The sequence below is a fragment of the Trachemys scripta genome, chromosome 11, assembly GCF_013100865.1.
Source record: "Trachemys scripta elegans isolate TJP31775 chromosome 11, CAS_Tse_1.0, whole genome shotgun sequence".
Classification (NCBI taxonomy): domain Eukaryota; kingdom Metazoa; phylum Chordata; order Testudines; family Emydidae; genus Trachemys; species Trachemys scripta.
Genome location: NC_048308.1, coordinates 64,150,433 through 64,168,048, shown reverse-complemented (window position 1 = coordinate 64,168,048; position 17,616 = coordinate 64,150,433). Strand labels below are relative to the sequence as shown.

Genomic DNA, 17,616 nt, shown 5'->3' with positions numbered 1-17,616 from the left:
CATGATAGGACAAAAAGGATTATCTTCTTGCAGCTTATACCTATCTGGAGCTGATCTGTCTGACAGACCAGAAAGCTATTGCTGTAATAATGCTGTATCACTCTGCTTTTAGTCAGACCTGTTATGGGCTCAAGAGTGAGAAATTTTAAATGTCCCATGGAGTGGGAAGCAGAACATGTGACAAGAAATCCCGTGTATCTTTTATTAAATGGTGTTATAGGACACTTGGCACCAGGAACCCTAAACATGTGAAAGGAGACTGCCAGGGACACACTGGATTAGCTACTTTGGACGGTGGGCTCACAGAAATACTGGGTAGTGCCCGGCAGGATTATCATCTGAGAACTGTTAATAGACAGGAGCAACTACTCCCAATTCTGGGAGGTCTGATCGTGACACACCTACGGTCCTTCTGTCAAGCCTGCTCACAGACCTGCTGGCTTCCAGTGGGGATTTTGGGAGGAGGCAGTTCCTTCCCTTAGTCAGTGCTCTTTGGGCAGGCAAGCTTCATCTCCTCCTCCCCTCTCCCTGCTGCCCTACCAGCACTCAGCCAACAGGGAGTAGCTGGCTGAGAGCAGAGAAGGGGATTAGGGAAGTGACACACTTGCAATTCAACAGATTTATCAGCTGTGAGATGTTCAGAGGGCCACAGCTGTGTTTTTTGTCCCGAAAATCCTTTTAGTGCAGCAGCAATTTGCTATTGTCCGTGAGTCGCTAAGATGAGCACAATCAAATAATCGTGTGTTAAAAGAGAAATTATTAGGAAGGAACAAACTGCTGTGTTGTCGTTTGGGTGAGATATTTACCGGTGACTGTGAGCACCCGCCCCTGCTCTACGGTCACAGTCCACATGTTATGCAGTGTCCAAAATTGCCCCCTTCCAACAAAAAAAAAGAAAAATAAGATGAGCTTAAGGTTCCTTCCTCTTGACTTCTCAGCCCACACCCTAGGTCCGCTCCATCTCTCACAGAGCCTCTCTCACCTTTCTTATATACAGGTGAAATAAGCTGTTTGCATCTGCGAGACAGCATAATCCACCTAGTTATTCCCTAGAGCAAGCTGCTTACTTTAGTGCAAACACACCCTTACATTAAATCTTTGTCTTTTGGTAATAGGTGTTACAAACAAACCGACCATTTGTCTCTGACTGTTGGAGCACTACTGCCCTTCATATTTAGCAGAAGCATGTCTCTTATCGGCGTCAGCCTTTAAAGTGGTACCATCCATAGACACTTGGTTAAACTTTATCAGAGACTCATTATCTCTTGAATAACTTGATTTCATTTTTTCTGAAAACAGAAGCCAAAAGATTTTGAGACCTAATGGGCAGCAATTCTTTCATTCCGGAAGCAACAGGGAGTGGAAGTCTATATGTCCCCGGCATGGGAGTATGAACAGTGACACAGACATAGATTCTGTGTGATGAATACTTTATCACTTATTTTACAACATGTCACACACATGAAAATAAGATATATTTCTTTCCTTTGCTTTTTCTGTTAGATTATATTTGTTGCCGAAATTGCACGATAAAAATGGCAAACGCCTTTATGAAAGCAGGAAGAGAAGTTGTTTAAAGATAAACATTTCTATTGTACTTATGACTGTTACGATTAATCCTTCTTATAGTGCCATATATGTATATTACATTCTAAGAAACTATGTTAAAAGAATGTTAAGATTGTAAAATGAAGCACTCAGAAGTTTGAAAATGCCAGAATTGAGGTTGCCTGTGCAACTTTAATTCAGGTCCCCATGTGTCTACATTATAATGCAGTCTGTAATTACATGATCTCATAACTATTCTCCTGCAGTAACCCTGCCTTGTGAAAGTGGGGAATGTGGAGTTGAGTTGAACTTGTAGAGTTGTTCCATCAGTTACCAGATCAAAGCAGATTATGTGGAGTGGGAAGACATGGTCAGAACGGAAGGAAAAAGGTTTTAGCTGCTGAGTTTTGGTCCACCTGGAGGTCAGAGAGATGAGAGTGAGGTGAACCAGGCAGCCGTGGGTTGTTGTCAATAACAATAATGATGATGATAATTAATACTTGACACTTTTGGAGCACCTTCCATTCAAGAATTTCAAGGTACCTTGCTTTAATAAATTTGGCCTCACTAACATGCCTGTGAGCTAGCTACGCTTTTACTCTTCCCATTTATCCTAGGGGAACTGAGTGGTTGAGTGACCTGCCTAACATGAAAATGATCCCAACTCACTTGGATACCAGTGAAGAAAGGCAGCAGTGCAGACTGGTTTTCTTTTAGATTTTGATGGAAGGGGTGAGAGCAGCACCGTGGAAAGTGGGAGTGTGCAGCAGGCTAGGAAAAGGGAGGCGGAGATTAAAGAAACAGTCACCTCCTAATTCAGTTCTCACACGATCTTTAAGAAAGGTATCCACTGATTTACTGTAAGTCACAATAAGGCAAGTTGAGCAACAGGAATGAAAGCCCAGTTGAGATAAAACTATAACAAGAGAGACTATGTGAGGATTTTACCTCTAATCATGCTCTTAAGCCCTGTGGCTCAGAACAGGATGATAATAGGAAAAGTCTTTTTTGCTTTATTTGCTTCATTTAGCTGCTTCTGTTGTTGTCTCCAGTTATTTGCTCTGACTCTCCATTGCCATGACCCTTCCACAGTCATTTACACTAGTGCAAAATCAGGGCGATAGTGCTTCAGACTCACTGTGCACTGGTGCAAATAACTGCACAAGGTCCACCGAGAATGAGGCCCATTGACCAACATTCAGTTATACGCTAATTTACAGCTCCCTGCAAATACAGAAGATGCATGGAACAGGTGATGGAAACCCAGCATGTTTACTGGTAAAGGCTGGAATAATGTGTTTCGTCTGTTTAAATTTTGTATTATTGTGCTGGATGAAAGACTCACCTTTAAAAAAGGCACTGTCAGCCTGCATATCAATTAAAACCCGATTTCCCTCTGCACTGTAACACTAAAAAACTGAAACCAAAACCAGGCGGGGCAAGTATGTGCTATGCATTTAATATTAATTTGACTTTGTGTACTTGGGACCAGAATTTTCAAAAGATCCCAGCAACCATCAGTGGGCCCAGGTTTTCGAAAGAGCTCAGCTCCCTGTTAGACTCCATGTTGAATGCTGAATGATTTTGAAAATCTGGCCATAGGCGCTACAATGGGAGCGGATGGTTGCTGTACGCTTAGAAAATTTGGCCCCATGCATGGTCGGCATGTATCACTGAACACAGTGGAACAGAAATAAAGAATATTTTGCCATTGCCGCCAAGCTTTGAACTGGCTTCCAGCTAATGACCCAGATAATCTTTACTTGAAATTGTATAATTGAGATGGAAGGCTGTCCGGGGTTTCTAGTTGATACGCAGCATCCGCATCCATGAGCTTTTGACTATGGTCATTGAGCCAAAATACAGAAGGTTAAATCTCTCATTTTCATTATCCAACTGCCCCCATTTCCCCAATACAAATGTGACATTTCAATTTTACACAGTCCAACTCTTCTTAAATCATCTGTACAAAAACTTCAGATTTTGATTGATGATGGATGAGCTATTTTCTCCTAAACCACCCAGTTCTCATTACCCTTTAAAGACATAGCTTATTAATAATGGACCTGAAGTGTTTTCCCAGTGGGCCATCAGCAATCCACTGTGCTAGTAGCTCAAAAGATTTGGTTTAGGGAGCAGGCATGAAATTTTTAGGCCAAAGCCATTCCGGAGGTGATGTATTCAGCTTCCTGGATGAAATATGACAAGGTTGTAAGAGTAATACAGTATATGACAACAGATCGGTGGGTGATAATGGGAAAGATGTGGCAATGTCAGCATCCGGAGAGGTATCAACAACGGTAATGGATGCTGGCCTTGAAAATTAAGGACAGACAGCCTCAGTCTGGAATATCTAATTTGTATGTGTAGGATACATCTTGCATGATATACTGTGAAACAGAGTTTTCCAGAGAAAACTCTTAGGAGGTATAAGATGGTCTCCAGTTTTGTTTCTGAAATTCAGATTTGCAATCTCTCTTCTGACTGGTTACAATGGATGTTTAACGACATCCTTGTGCCCTATTGAATACTTACTATTCCCCATCCTCCTTAAAAATAAAATGCTAACAAAAACATAGTCTCTCTCTCTCTCTCTCTCTCTCTCTCTCTCTTTTGCCTTGCCATCTGATTTGATAAATCCCAAGGTAGAACTTTAATTTTTAATCTGGAGTAGTAATATCACTTTTAGATCAAATGGAGAAAATATTTAGGGCCAGCAGAAAGGCACACGCAGCCTCCATTTGAAATAGAAGTGAAAGCAGTCAGAGTTGCTCGCAGTGAAGGATACCTTACGGGATCTGAAAATACCTCACTACCTTAATCTGGACAGGAAATTGGGAGAAGTAGAACATCAGTGATTGTGCTGACAAGCCATTTGTGACTGTTCAGGAGAAGAGCCTTTCTTGTGTTGCTTGAACAGATGGATAAGAAGAGAGGTCCCTGTCCCAGAGAACTTACAGTCTAAACAATGTGCAGACAAAGATGGGGGAAGGGATGCAACAAAAGCCTTTTCCTTCGCCTACTGTTCAATTATATTTTTTCTATTATATTGATCATATGTGCTTTTTTATAAGAGTTTTTTCCTTCATACTTCTGACTTATTCTACAATGAAGTTGCTAACATCACCACTGCCATTCCATGGTAAAGATTAAAGCTGGTCAAGCTGTTCATTACAAATAATATTTGTGCTGGATTTACCCACTTTTGGTAATTAGCAAACCAGTTATAAACTGATCCTGATGTTCTCATCTGCTCATTTTTCATAAATATTCTCTGCATGAGACATTTTTGCCCTGTTGGTTGTCTGTGAACTGTTTGCTTTAGCTGTGAGTTGCTAATGTTGTGTGATAGGTTACCTAAGTCACGTGGTAAGAGTTCTGCTCCATTATTGGCTGATTGAAACTTTTTAAGGCGCAGATATTATGGGTTGCTCATTTCTGGTCTGACATTCTGGGTGAATAATCATTCATAAAATATTAGAGATTCATAAATATTTTTTTTTCTCAAACGACTGGCAGCTCTGCAAATAACAAGTACAGTGTCCCCATGACTCATAACAAACTGAACGTGGTGCTTCATTTTAAGAAAATATTGGAGTGACAGCATTTCTCTCCCCCCTCCCCCCCCCCGGCCTTTTAGTTTTGTTCCAGTCAAGTAGCTCTAGTAATGATGATAGAGATTTTCCATTCAGTTCAGAATCAAGTGTCAAGAGTAGGTGGGGCTATTCTCTGCTCTCAGAATCTGTTGCAGCCTTTATACTGGAGTGGAAGGCGGTGCTCTTTTTAGAGCCAAATCTCAGGGCAGATTTTCAAAAACACCTAACGTAGCCAACAGGACTTGTGCTCCAGAATCCTTTATCCCACTTTGTAAATCTCCCCTGGTGGAAACTCTGAGGCTGACTTTTACCCAATATATTGGGTATTTCAGGCAGCGGCAGACCAAGCTTAGAGTGCTATACCTGCTATATTAGGCAGAAGTGCAATGATTAGACACTAATAACTTTCCAAATTTGCAAAAAGGATTTTAAAAGCAAGAGAGGACAAAAGCTAAAAATGATGATATTTAAGTAAATGATATTTAAAATACATTCCCATTGTGAACATCTCTTTCCAGTGCTTCTTGTACAGAGATTAGCTCCTATCTGCACAGTTAAAGAGCATAAAATGCACTAAGGGAGCTGTCATTCCATTTCCTATTCTAATCTCCCAGAAAGAGTTCAGCGAAAAGGAACTTCAGGTGTTTCATTTGGCAGGGAAGGGAAGTCTGTCAGTATTTTATTTTTTGGTCCACCTTTCGCTACCAACTTGTTTTCATAATCTGGAATCTCTGCCTTTTTTCCTTTTGTTTATTGTTTAACATTATCTCTTGCTTTCAGTGCAGTAAATTAAAATTAGATGATGACTTTATGATGATGAGTTCATTATACTGTAACTCTATTGTATAGTGATTACAGTTGTGCTTCATTTGCTTAACACGTATCAGGGTTTATTAGGTCTTTCCAAGTATTGTTCTTGGTAAAAGAGCAGCAGGAAGTAAATCACATTGGGGCCAGATGCCTGAGCCTGTGTAAATCAAATGTAGCTCCACAGAAGTCAATGGAGTTGGGCTGATTTGCACCAGCTGAGGACCTGGCTCAAGAGGACAAAGAAGAGATCAAACTGAAGAGGAGGAGTGAGTGTGGATTCAACAGAAAGGGAGGAGGACTGCAAAAGTATTTGAAAGAAAAATCTAACCTCGGAACTTGAATTAGCTTTCTTATTTGCAAAGGCCAGATTCTGAGATCCTTTGTCCAGTTTACGAGTGTCTTCCTTCATGAGTGACCTTGTTAACTTCAGTGAGATAATCCTTGGACAGGGGAACTATTCTTTGGGAAATAAGGAATCTGGTTCTAAGAAAGGCCAGGGCAGACAAGGAGTGGGTGAGGTTCTGTGGCTTGCAGTGAACGGAAGGTCAAACCAGCTGATCACAATGGTCACTTCTGACCTCAAAGTCTATGAATGCAATGCTTATTATTAAAATGAAGGGTTGCTAATAGAAGTCAGAGAACTTTTTACATTTACCTTGAGTTAACATTTGTGACAGCTTGTGATTCATTGTAGTTGCAGGAAAGGGGCCTGATTCTTAAACCCTTATTCAAAATTAATAGCTTCTTACTCTACATATAGCCCCGTTGAAACTAGCGGAACTATATTAGAATAAAGGGCTATTGAATGTATCAGAATGTACAGAAGTTTCCTATCAAGCAAATTGAGGCCATTTTTGATAAGCATTGTCAAGTGAATGCATGTATAAATAAATTATGTCTTTGGCAGGTATTTGGATATATCAATTGTTAGCAACACTATTTAAAATCCATTTGTAAATGTTTAGCACGAGATGAAAGTAGATCTTCAATGTATGTCAGACAATATTTTTTTGGATTAGGATTCGGGGCAGATTTGCTAATTGTGTGTCGATGGGATAAAAAGGAGAAATGGTCACTAACCATGTTTTCAAAAGTCCTGCTAAATCCTGCCTTTCTCTTGGGACAGAATTGCTAACAGCTGCTGTGCGGGATATGTCAGGGATCATAAGAATATCATACAGACAGATCAGTAGTGTACCTCTAATCTGGATTCCTTTCTATGCAAAATAGTTATTATTGTCTCCATTTTAAGCCCTTTTTCAGTGGAAAAGACAAGCTCTTAAACCAAAGGTTTCCTAGAAATAAATGTCAAGACCGGTAGCTGATTAATGTGGAGGAAGGAGGAGTTTGCATGTGATCCCTTATTTAATATGTTATTTTATGGAGACTATCTCCTTTATATGATATGTAAATCCTAATATTCGTAGTGAAAAATGCAGGGTATTTTTTCCTTCTTGTTTGTAGATGTTAATATTCCCCTGAGAAGTTTTTAAAGATTTGCTCTGGATCCGTAGACTACAAATAACCTTAATCATCGGCAAAGTAGGCAAGATTTACTTTTAATGTGTCCTTAAGAAGGATGCCACTCCTAGCAGCAATAGCACCCTTAATGTCATTCTAAGATGCCATTAGTAAGTAACCTTCAAATTTTCTTTGCTAGGACTTGCATCTGTGACACTGAGTGATTCATGGGGTTTTAACTCCACAGCTCTTACCTATGAGAGTAATGATGAGTCACATGGCTAAAAGTTTGTCCAGTGCTTTGAAACACTGAGGGCTGGTCCACACTAACCCCCCAGTTCGAACTAAGATATGCAACTTATTATTCACGTAGCTGAAGTTGAAGTACCTTAGTTCGAACTACAAAGTACTTACCGCGGGTCCACACGCGGCAGGCAGGCTCCCCCGTCGACTCCGCGAACTCCTCTCACGGAGCAGGAGTACTGGCGTCAACGGCGAGCACTTCCGGGATCGATTTATCGCGTCTAGACAAGACGCGATAAATCGATCCCAGAAGATCGATTGCTTACCGCCGAACCTGGAGGTAAGTATAGACATACCCTGAAAAACAAGAAAGGAAACAGTGGAACCAACAGGATTTCTGGAAGGTGTAAAGCAATTGTTTTGAAAAGAAATCCTGCTGCTGCTGCTTCTATCTCGAGTAGATAGCCTTCTCTATTGAGATTTGAGGAATCAGATCTTTAAGGAAATAGAGAAATAAGGAATGCTTAAAAAAAAGTAAGCCTTGCCACAGAAATTATGTAATGACTAGATACTAATAACTTCACAAATTAGCAAAAAATATTTTAGAAACAAAGAGGACAAACAGTAAAAAAGATTATATTTCAGTAAGTTATATTTAAAGTACATTTCCATTATGAGTATCACTTTCTAATACTTCTTGTACATGGATTAGTTCCTATCTGCACAGTTAAAGAGCATAACATGCACTAAGGGAGCTGTCATTCTATTTCCTAGTCTAATCTGCTAGAAGAGTTCAGGGAAAAGGAACTTCGGGTGTTTCGTAGAGGGGAAAGTCTGTAGGGTTTTTGTCTGCCTTTCTCTGCCTACTTGGCTGTTTTTCTCTTGCTTGCAGTGCTGTAAATTACAATTCTTACGTTCAAGGAAACATTACAACTATCAGGTTAAAGCCCCCAAAAGTGAGAGCCTCACTCCCACTCTGGCTCCTTTATGCCAGGGAAAAGGACTGGAGCAGTGTAAAGGGGGCTGTAAGCTGGGGAAGGATTTCTGAGGACAGCTGCATGTTGCCCAAGGACTAGGTGACCATATGTCCTGTTTTGGCTAGGACAGTCCCCCTTTTTAAGCCCTGTCCTGGACGTCCTGACTTTTCTGGCAAAAATGGGCATTTGTCCCAGTTGCAAGTTGCTCTGATCAGTTGGCAAGAGCAAATGGAACAAATGTCCAGTTTAGCCAAAAAAGGGAAACATTTGGGGAGGCCAGTGGCGACACAAGGTGGTGGGTCTTGGGCAGACAGCCCAGGGCTCAGGCAGTCAACCTCAGCCCCAGTCCCAGGCAGCCAGCCCAGGGCGGTGCGGGGCTCGGGTGGTCAGCCCCAGTCCCGACTAGCATGGGGCTTGGGCGAGCAGCAACGCCAAGTGGCTCAGGACAGCCCTGTGTGGGGTACGGGTAGGGCTCAGGATGCCAGATTGCTCAGGCCAGCCCTGCGCTGTGTCCCAATTTTACTTTGGTAAATATGGTCACCCTACCAAGGACCCCATCAAAAGCCCTTGCATACATGGTGTCCTCAGTAACGGAAGGTGCGTTTCAGAGCAGGGATGGAGCACATATATGTCACTGCAGAGATTCTGGGCTGGGCTGCCATCCGCAGGGACTGGGGATAGGCTGCGTTCATTAAGACGGCTTCTCAGTGTTGCCTATTATTTCAAGGACAACTTTACCCCCTGGAGCAGCCCATTCAGGATGGTGCAAAGCCATCTGAGCCCTTCCTTGCCTTGTGCTGTGAGTTCTGTGCCGTGCCACTTGGAGGCACAGCACCAAATCCCTCACCCCTAGAGTTTGGGGTGTGGATCTTCTGTGTATTTTGGGTAAAAGCAGATGAGTTTCCTCTTATCGACTTATTTTGAAAAAGAACAAAGCAGAATCTTTTACTGAACCAGTTTCAGTTACAAAACTCAATTTTGGGAGCTATAGGTCACCTTTTCTGATGACAACTCTCCAAGAATAGGAGACTTTCATCAAGAGAATGCAAAATATTTTGGGGGATATAATCAATGGTGTTTTCTGAGCTTTTTTTCATGGAAAATTTTGACAAAAGTGGAAAGAAAAGTTTTCATTTAAATTCTCCAAGGAAAATTTCATTTTTTTTTCACCGGAAATTCAAAAACCAAAATATTTTGTCTGGAAACTGAAATATCTTGGTTTGATTTGCAAATGCTGCCACAGGGCCTTATGGAAGTTGTAGTCCGGGTGCCTCATGATCCCATTCTACTCTATAGACTGGGCTCCCTAGTGAGACTACAATTCTCACTTATGCACCATAGTCTCCCTAATGAGAAGTGGCAATGCCTCATGGGAGTCCCTGATCATGGTGCATCATAGGAGAGGCAATCCTGTTGAGAAGCACAGCCCATAGAGATGAATGGGGAGAACTGCAGCTCCCAAATCAAAATGCTTCTGGGTTTGGGTGTTTTGGTTTTTCGATGAGAAATTGAAGCCAGCATTTTCACACACAAAAATCCTTTTGTCAAAACCCCCAATTTTCCATCATAAAACAGTTTAGATGGAAAAAATAATTAATTGCTGATAACTAGACGTTTAATATATGATTGAGAAGACATGCACTTGAAAGGAGAGAGGCTGTTTCTGTTACCCTCGTGATAACATGTGGCCCAATCCTAATTCTCTGTCTATTTCCATTCCCCTGCATACACCCGTTATGCGAAGGGCTGCAAGGGTGGTGGTGGTATTGATCAGGAGAATTCTCAGTTGCCTGAGGAAGGACAAAAGAGCTGTGTCTGGCGTCCAGAACCTGGCCCATAAGGCCAAAGTGTGGTCGACAAACACACAGCTTTTCTCCGCTACTGTATTTCAGGTGCATGAGAGAATGTGGCCTTTATCATAGAAGACTCTAGAGGATTTAACCTGAGAGTTGGCAAGTCATGCATAGAACCATCTCTTATCATTAGAGAATAGAATGAAGATAACCGTTCAGATAGACTGCATGGCAGTGTAATCACAGAACGCGCTTTTCAATGATCATGACACATGCACCAAATTCTACCAGTCCTAAATAAGTGAATTCCTATCTTCCCACTGCCAGTAAGACCATTTAGTTCATATGTTTTTAATTACATTTACAGCATGGGATTGTGTGTGTCTGATTCTGACTAGAAGAGCGTACCATTTCATTATTTTATCTCAACAAAATCTTGGACGTTTCCACCTCCCCCCTCCAAATAAATGAGGGGTACATTCCTGAGTAGACTAGAACAGCAGATGTTGTTCCCACAAACTCATCTGGAGACTGTCAAATCCCTTTGTATAACTGGTGTGAAGAGCTTGCTCTGTAATTTGTGGCTATCTTCATCGGGACTCTTTTGTGTGTAAATAGATGGTCTACGTTTTCAAATTCTTCTAGCTGTTTGCCCTTCAATTTTCAGAAAGTTACAAGGGATTTTAGCCATAATACTCGCATTTAAAACCAATGTTACTTCCCTACCCCTAGAAGCAGTGGTATATTTAATCAGCTGTACATCTTAATGCTGAAGAATTTGTTGTCTTCTTCTTTGATACAGAAATACTGAATGGAGGGGTATACGTTGGCCAGAACAAGTTTCTTTGCTACGCCGACACCATTCATTGGCAGGATATCGTGCGTAACCCACGGGCTTCCAACTTCACTTTGGTTCCAACAAATGGCAGCTCAGGATGTAAGTATTCGTTTTATTTCCAGCCTCGTGGAGAGCACATCATGACATAATATAAATGCAATCTCAGGTATTCCATGGATCCTGCTTTAGAAGACTGTTAGCAAATTCTCCTTCCTTACTGTCCGTTCTTTAAAAATTCATTGATTCCTTTGGAAAAATGTTTTGTCTAGAGGCGATTCTTTTTTATATGTGTATTTTCTGTATTTTTTCCTTTCCTATTTATTACTAGAGATGCTGGTATGAAGACAGGATCTGTATTGTTAGAATTTCTTTGCTCCTACTGCTTATTCTCTGCCTTACATCACAATCCCCTGCTTGTGACATCATAATTAGTTGCTGTAGTAATTATGGTACAAACACAGGGTTATTATTACTTTAGATGATAAATGAACTGTTTTATTGTATAATCCCAGCAATACAAAGGACACACAGGAAAAAAAGATACAGAGTAACCAAGTGTTTTTAAACAGAATGTTTCCTGCTTTCCCAGACTTTGAGTATATGTAGAATTATATTAACCAGTTGACATTTCCTCCAGCACTAAGGAATCATTAATCAATAATATTTTGGGGGAAAGGAGACCTATTTCTCAGTACCGCTATTATTTCTTCCCGCACCCTCATGCTATAGTAATAATATGAAACCTAATGTGCAGAGGTGGTAGTGGAACAGTAGTGCTAGGTGCAAATGCTATGTAATGGAGCAAATTACATTCAGAATAGAGTATGATTATGTAACCCAATGTCCCTGGGTGGGCTGTCATCTGCAGGGATTGAAACTGCCACCTCTGGATGTAAATGTATGAGACCTGGGAGAGCCCTGCCACAAGCCACAGTATCAGGGTTTGTTGAAGGTGTCAAGGGGCAGGGTTGGAGCCCATATATTTCTGTAGGGCTATTGGGCAATGAGGACAGGCTGCTGTATCTTAGGCAGTCTCCAAGGGCTAGCTAAGTTATACTGATGGCCCTGCTCGCCTCTGCAGCAGCTCCAAACTGGATGGGAGCAAAGGAGGCTTAAAGGTAAAACTGCAGAACAAAACTGCACCCTGGGTAAGAATCACAGGTTTTGTACCCATATTCATAAAGAAGAATCCATTGTGAACGCATGTACTTGTTCTTCACACCGTAATAGCTTATATAGTGCCAAGAGTGAGATGGCCTTTCCCCGTCTGTCTTCTCTCCCAACCGGAAAAAAGAGAACACGACTGCTTGAAATACAGGGATCAAGTCTCATAGTCAGCTGTGAGCATTCATTTCCTCCAGGAACCTGTCAGATTTCATTGTTCCTGCATCCTCCAACTCAGGAGCTGATCAACAGCTTCTGCCTCCCAGCAGGCACCTTTATTTGTCTCTGATTTATACAGCTACAGTAGTGGCACTTAAAAAGTTCATTCCATTTTGTTAGAGAATTCCCCACTGATCTTCCCCATTTTAAGTATAAGGAATGAAATCAGTATAACCTTTTGAAATAGAAAGAACCTCTTAAGAGTGACCCACTGCAACAAGCAGCAGACTTAATTGCAATTTCTCTCTTGTTTTGATTTTGTTTTCTTTGTCTGGCTTTTGCATTTGTCTTGAAAAATCAACAAAAAACAATGCAATGAATGAGACATTTAAGGATGGATTTTTCAGTACACCCACTGAGAGTTTTACCATTGACTTCAGTTTAAGCAGAGCTAAGCCAATGCCAAGCTCTTATGGAAATCTCATCCTAAATTAATGTAGCAATCATTATTTCCAACCTCAGGACAAAAGAATGAAAATATATAGGCCTACTGCTTTATGTCTTTAACTTCTGTTTGCTTTATTTTTGAAATTTTAACACAAGAAAGGGCCAATACATGACCATAGGATGCATGTATATTAGTTACAAATGTGATCTAACCAGTGTTGTTTTATTAATGAAATGCATGAGCAATGTTATATAACAGCTTCATAAATACCTCCATGTGGGAACACATTTTAATATATTTTTCTCCATTTCTGACCCATGTAGAGTTAGTTGTATTTTTCAAAAATATAAAATTCCATGTACAATAAATACAGATTCTATCCAAATTAAACACAGGAGTAATATAAATATTAGATGTACCCGGGGAAGCTAAACCACCTCTATCTACACATTGTGCATAGATAGGAAACTAAACCCCACTGTGTTAAAAAAATAGCTAAAATGGGATGACAAAATGTACTGAGACTTTGGAAGACATCAGAGCAAATGACAGCTTTTTAAAACTTGTTGAAATATTATTCAGGTTCCACGTGCGGGCGTCACCCTTTTCAAATAGCTGCAATTAAGTAATTGTATACAAAAAAGCCTTCAAATCAAAGCACTCAAAGAAATGGGAGAACGTTATTACTACCTGTCAAGAGTTAGGGGAAAGTGAATATGTTACCTTGGTGCATTACAAAAGACTTAATACAAGTTGTTTGTGCTGATACTGAAAGGACTTGGTAAAATGATTTGAACATTTAATACGACCCTCAGAGTGGAAGTCCGTACAGAAGTTCAGAAGATGAGGCATATGTGCCTCACTTTTGATTTAGGGATCACTCTTATCCACTGGTAAAATGGATCCAGACAGACCAACCTGAGCTAGGGGTTATCCCAATCAAACATATGCTGAGTGTTTCAGAAAGACTTAGATCTTTTTTTTTACATAGATTCTGTGGGTGTATTGTCATTATCTGTTTATGGATACAAGATGATTGTACTGTTTTATGTGAATTTGTCTGAAACTTCAGGTGCCTCCAAATCTTAGAAACTACACAGACCTTTATTAAGTGCATATAGGAAGTTATTAAATAAAGTTAATTAGTTGCGGTGGAAACACGTGAAGTAGAAGAGATGACCAGATAGAATCCTATCGGAGCACCTGGGGAGAAAGGGGGTGTTCCCTTTACTACCCCGAACTATCTGTTACAGAGCAGGGAAAATAGCACACGGGAGAGCCCCCTCATTTACTCTTGCAAGATCACACAGATATGACTACAAAACCTCGTTGTCAATGCTGACTTAGCAGAGGCTGTTGTTAGATTCAATAGAGTCTGTGCAGATGTGTTACCTGTCTCCATTGCTAAGAGATCATCAGCTATGGGGAGCAGTATTGTCTATATAGTGTGCTGGGCTGACATCTAAAACTAGACTGGAGGAATTGAGGACAACCTGCAGTAACATACTTTGACTGGTTACTCCTACATCACCTCAGTACTCTTCCTCAGAGGGGACGTGTTAGACACTGGGTGACAATTGGCAAAGCTGTTAGTGCCAAGTGTTTGGTCTGGTCTCTGCATATTTAAGGGTTGCAAGCATCCTGTCCACCTATGGTGAGGTGTTATCAAGCCTCCTCAATAATGATCACAAAAGCTCCCCACTGCTCCTCACCAGCCATGGCTCTAGCTTGATACAAGGATCTCACAATTGCCAGTTTTGGCCTCCCCACCTACCGTTCTCAAGTCCCTGAATATACCCAAGATCTCCCTGAGCAGAACAGATTGAACTCCAGCAGACATGGTAATGCATTTATAACCTCCTGACCTGACCCTGCATCCATATGCCTATGTAGCGATCACAGCCACCGTCCACATTCCACGCCTGACTTCCTTGTTCCAGACTCCCAGTGCTGCTCACCACCCCAGGATGTGGACCAGCTAACAAACCCTGAAGCACAATAGTAACACTACAGGGGATAATTTCACTTGGAGCCCTCCCCTGCTGTCCCAAGGCACTCAGTAGAGTAGGATTAAGGAAAGAGAGCTGAATGAAATTAAAATGCTCTGAAGTGATACCAGTACCATGCTGTGGAGTTTGTGTCACTGTAGCTGCTCTACTTCAGTTACTCTTGATTTCCATCAGTATTACGACAAAGCTGAGTTTGGCCCATGGGCTCTAGGAATTACTCTCCTTTGCTTTCCTTCTCTGCAGCCTGGGCAACGACTCTCATAGTTGTATCAGTGCTAAGAAGCCATCTGCAAAGGTCAAAGCAGCTTAACCTATCTGGTAGCAATAGTGCCAATAAATTAACACTAAGCGCAGCTGCTACTTTATTTCTTAGGTGCATTCTCATCATATTTTCTCAACACATGCATGCAGAAAAACTCTTATGTGAGGCTTCTGAATTACATGGTTGGTGTTGGTACTGTTCTTAAGAAGAATACAACTCGTAGCTGCCAGCATTCTGCTGACTGTGCATCACTGAAATGTAATAAACCAATACTGCAACAGAGGACCAACCTGCTTCACTGCTCCGGGTCTAAGGATGAGTATCCTTGTCCCATGTTCTGATTTTTCCACTCAAATAATAGTATTTACCATTTTCAGTGATTTTTTTTTCTTCACAATACCTTTTTGTCTGAAACTTTACAAAATTATTACTATTTCAGGCATATTCTTCAATGATAGCGAACCCTAGGCCAACATTTTTCTGGCCTGGCACTTAAGGATGTGATTTTTCTAAAGTGCTCAATTGACATAGGAGCAGAAGTCAGATATTCTTTCTTTGGCAGCTTCACTATATGGCCCTTTTCCTACTTGTTTGTGTTTTTTCTTCTTCCCATATATCTAAGACGCCTATCAACATTTCTGCTGTGTTCTTCAAGTCTGACTCAAGAACCTCTGTTGGAATTTTAACTGGAACTGGTGCCTTTCCACTTTTTTTTTTTTAACCAATGAACAGCCCTCTCCACTTCTACTCTGGTTACAGGTCCTAGTTCAATGTCCAAATCTTCTCTTTCTTCTAGCTGGGGGATTGACTACTGGCTTGGCATTCAGTAGTTGATTAAAATACTGCCTACACATGTTTAATTGTTCTGATGTCTTCATTGTTAAGTAGCACTCATTGTCTTGAACTGGTCAGCTGGTATTTGTTATTCTGCCTGACAATTGCCTAATGATGTTGTACAGAATCTTCATGTTATTTTGTGCTGCAGTAGTCTGTGCATCTGTTACCATTTTGCATATAAAGTCTCATATGTCTTTCCTAGCCCCAGGGAGCCCTAGCTCCATGCATATTTTGCAACATGAGCAATTTTGCAGGATTTGACACAAAACTGGGTTAAACTCAGAAAATTGGAGCTTTGCTCTGAGATTTTGAATTTGTTTTAGCAACGCTTGAAGGGTCCAAATTATTATATGAACATAATTGTACATAGCAAATGGCATAAATTCAAGTACATCAATACTGCATGTAACAATACTGAAACTATCTGGATGCATATAGGGTTACCATACGTCCGGATTTTCCCGGACATGTCCGGATTTTTGGGCTCCAAATCCCCGTCCAGGGGGAAATCCCAAAAAGCCGGACATGTCCGGGAAAATCGGGACATGCGGGGCCGGCGGTGTTGGGCTGGGGGCCGGGCCGGCGGCCGGCGGTGCCGAGCCAGGGGCTCGGGGGCCGGCGGTGCCGAGCCGGGGGCTCGGGGGCCAGGCCGGCGGTGCGGTGCTGGGGGCTTGGCAGTGCTGGGCGGGCCGGGGGTGCTCGGCCGGGGGCCGGGCCCGGCACCCCAGGGCCCGAGCCGACCCAGGCTGGAGACGCCGGGGGGGCCAGACTGGGCCGCACCTCCTCCCCCCACACTCCCTTTACCTGCTTCAGGCTTCCCGCGAATCAAATGTTCGCGGGAAGCAGGGGAGGGGGGGGAGTTGGGGCGGGGACTTTGGGGAAGGGGCAGAGTTGGGGCGGGGGGGGGGGGGGGGGGCAGGGGCGGGGCCCCATGGAGTGTCCTCCTTTTGGAGGCTCAAAATATGGTAACCCTAGATGCATATTCATGGTGGAATCACTAAATTTTTAGAAAGATTAAAATTGCTTTCCATTTTGTATTTTTTTAAACTAGTAATGTTGTAATAAATTATTCAGGAACACTCCCCTACACAGGACAGCACTGAAATTAGTGAAATTTAAACACATGCTAAAGTACGGTCCTGACTTGAGGTTTATGGGCCTGATTGAAAGCTTATTGAAGTCAATGGGCTTTAAATCAGGCCCCATATTAGTTGTGAAATAAGCAAATTTTGGCAAAAAAATTCAAGCTGATGGAGTGTAACTGTATCTCCAGTGGTTTATTGTACATAATATTATGCTATTCTGTCATTGCTTTATCTACAATAGCACCTGATAATGCACTTCAGGTAAGAAAGTAGAAAGCTCAGTATGGAGCTCAGAAGCAGTATTTTTTTTTTACATTGTTTTATAGATTAGAAAAAAAGATTACTCCCTATCTGCTTGTATTTGATCTGTGAGATCTATGTCGCAT

The 17,616-nt window shown here is 41.6% G+C and overlaps 1 protein-coding gene across 1 annotated transcript in view; it reads left to right on the top strand.

The window, feature by feature from the left end:
- Positions 1–17,616, top strand: part of ERBB4 (erb-b2 receptor tyrosine kinase 4) — a 971,560-nt gene that overhangs the window by 658,571 nt on the left and 295,373 nt on the right. Inside the window, exon 4 of the mRNA XM_034786069.1 lies at positions 11,231–11,365. Within this exon, the coding sequence (XP_034641960.1) occupies positions 11,231–11,365 (135 nt within the window). The remainder of the gene's footprint in view (positions 1–11,230; positions 11,366–17,616) is intronic.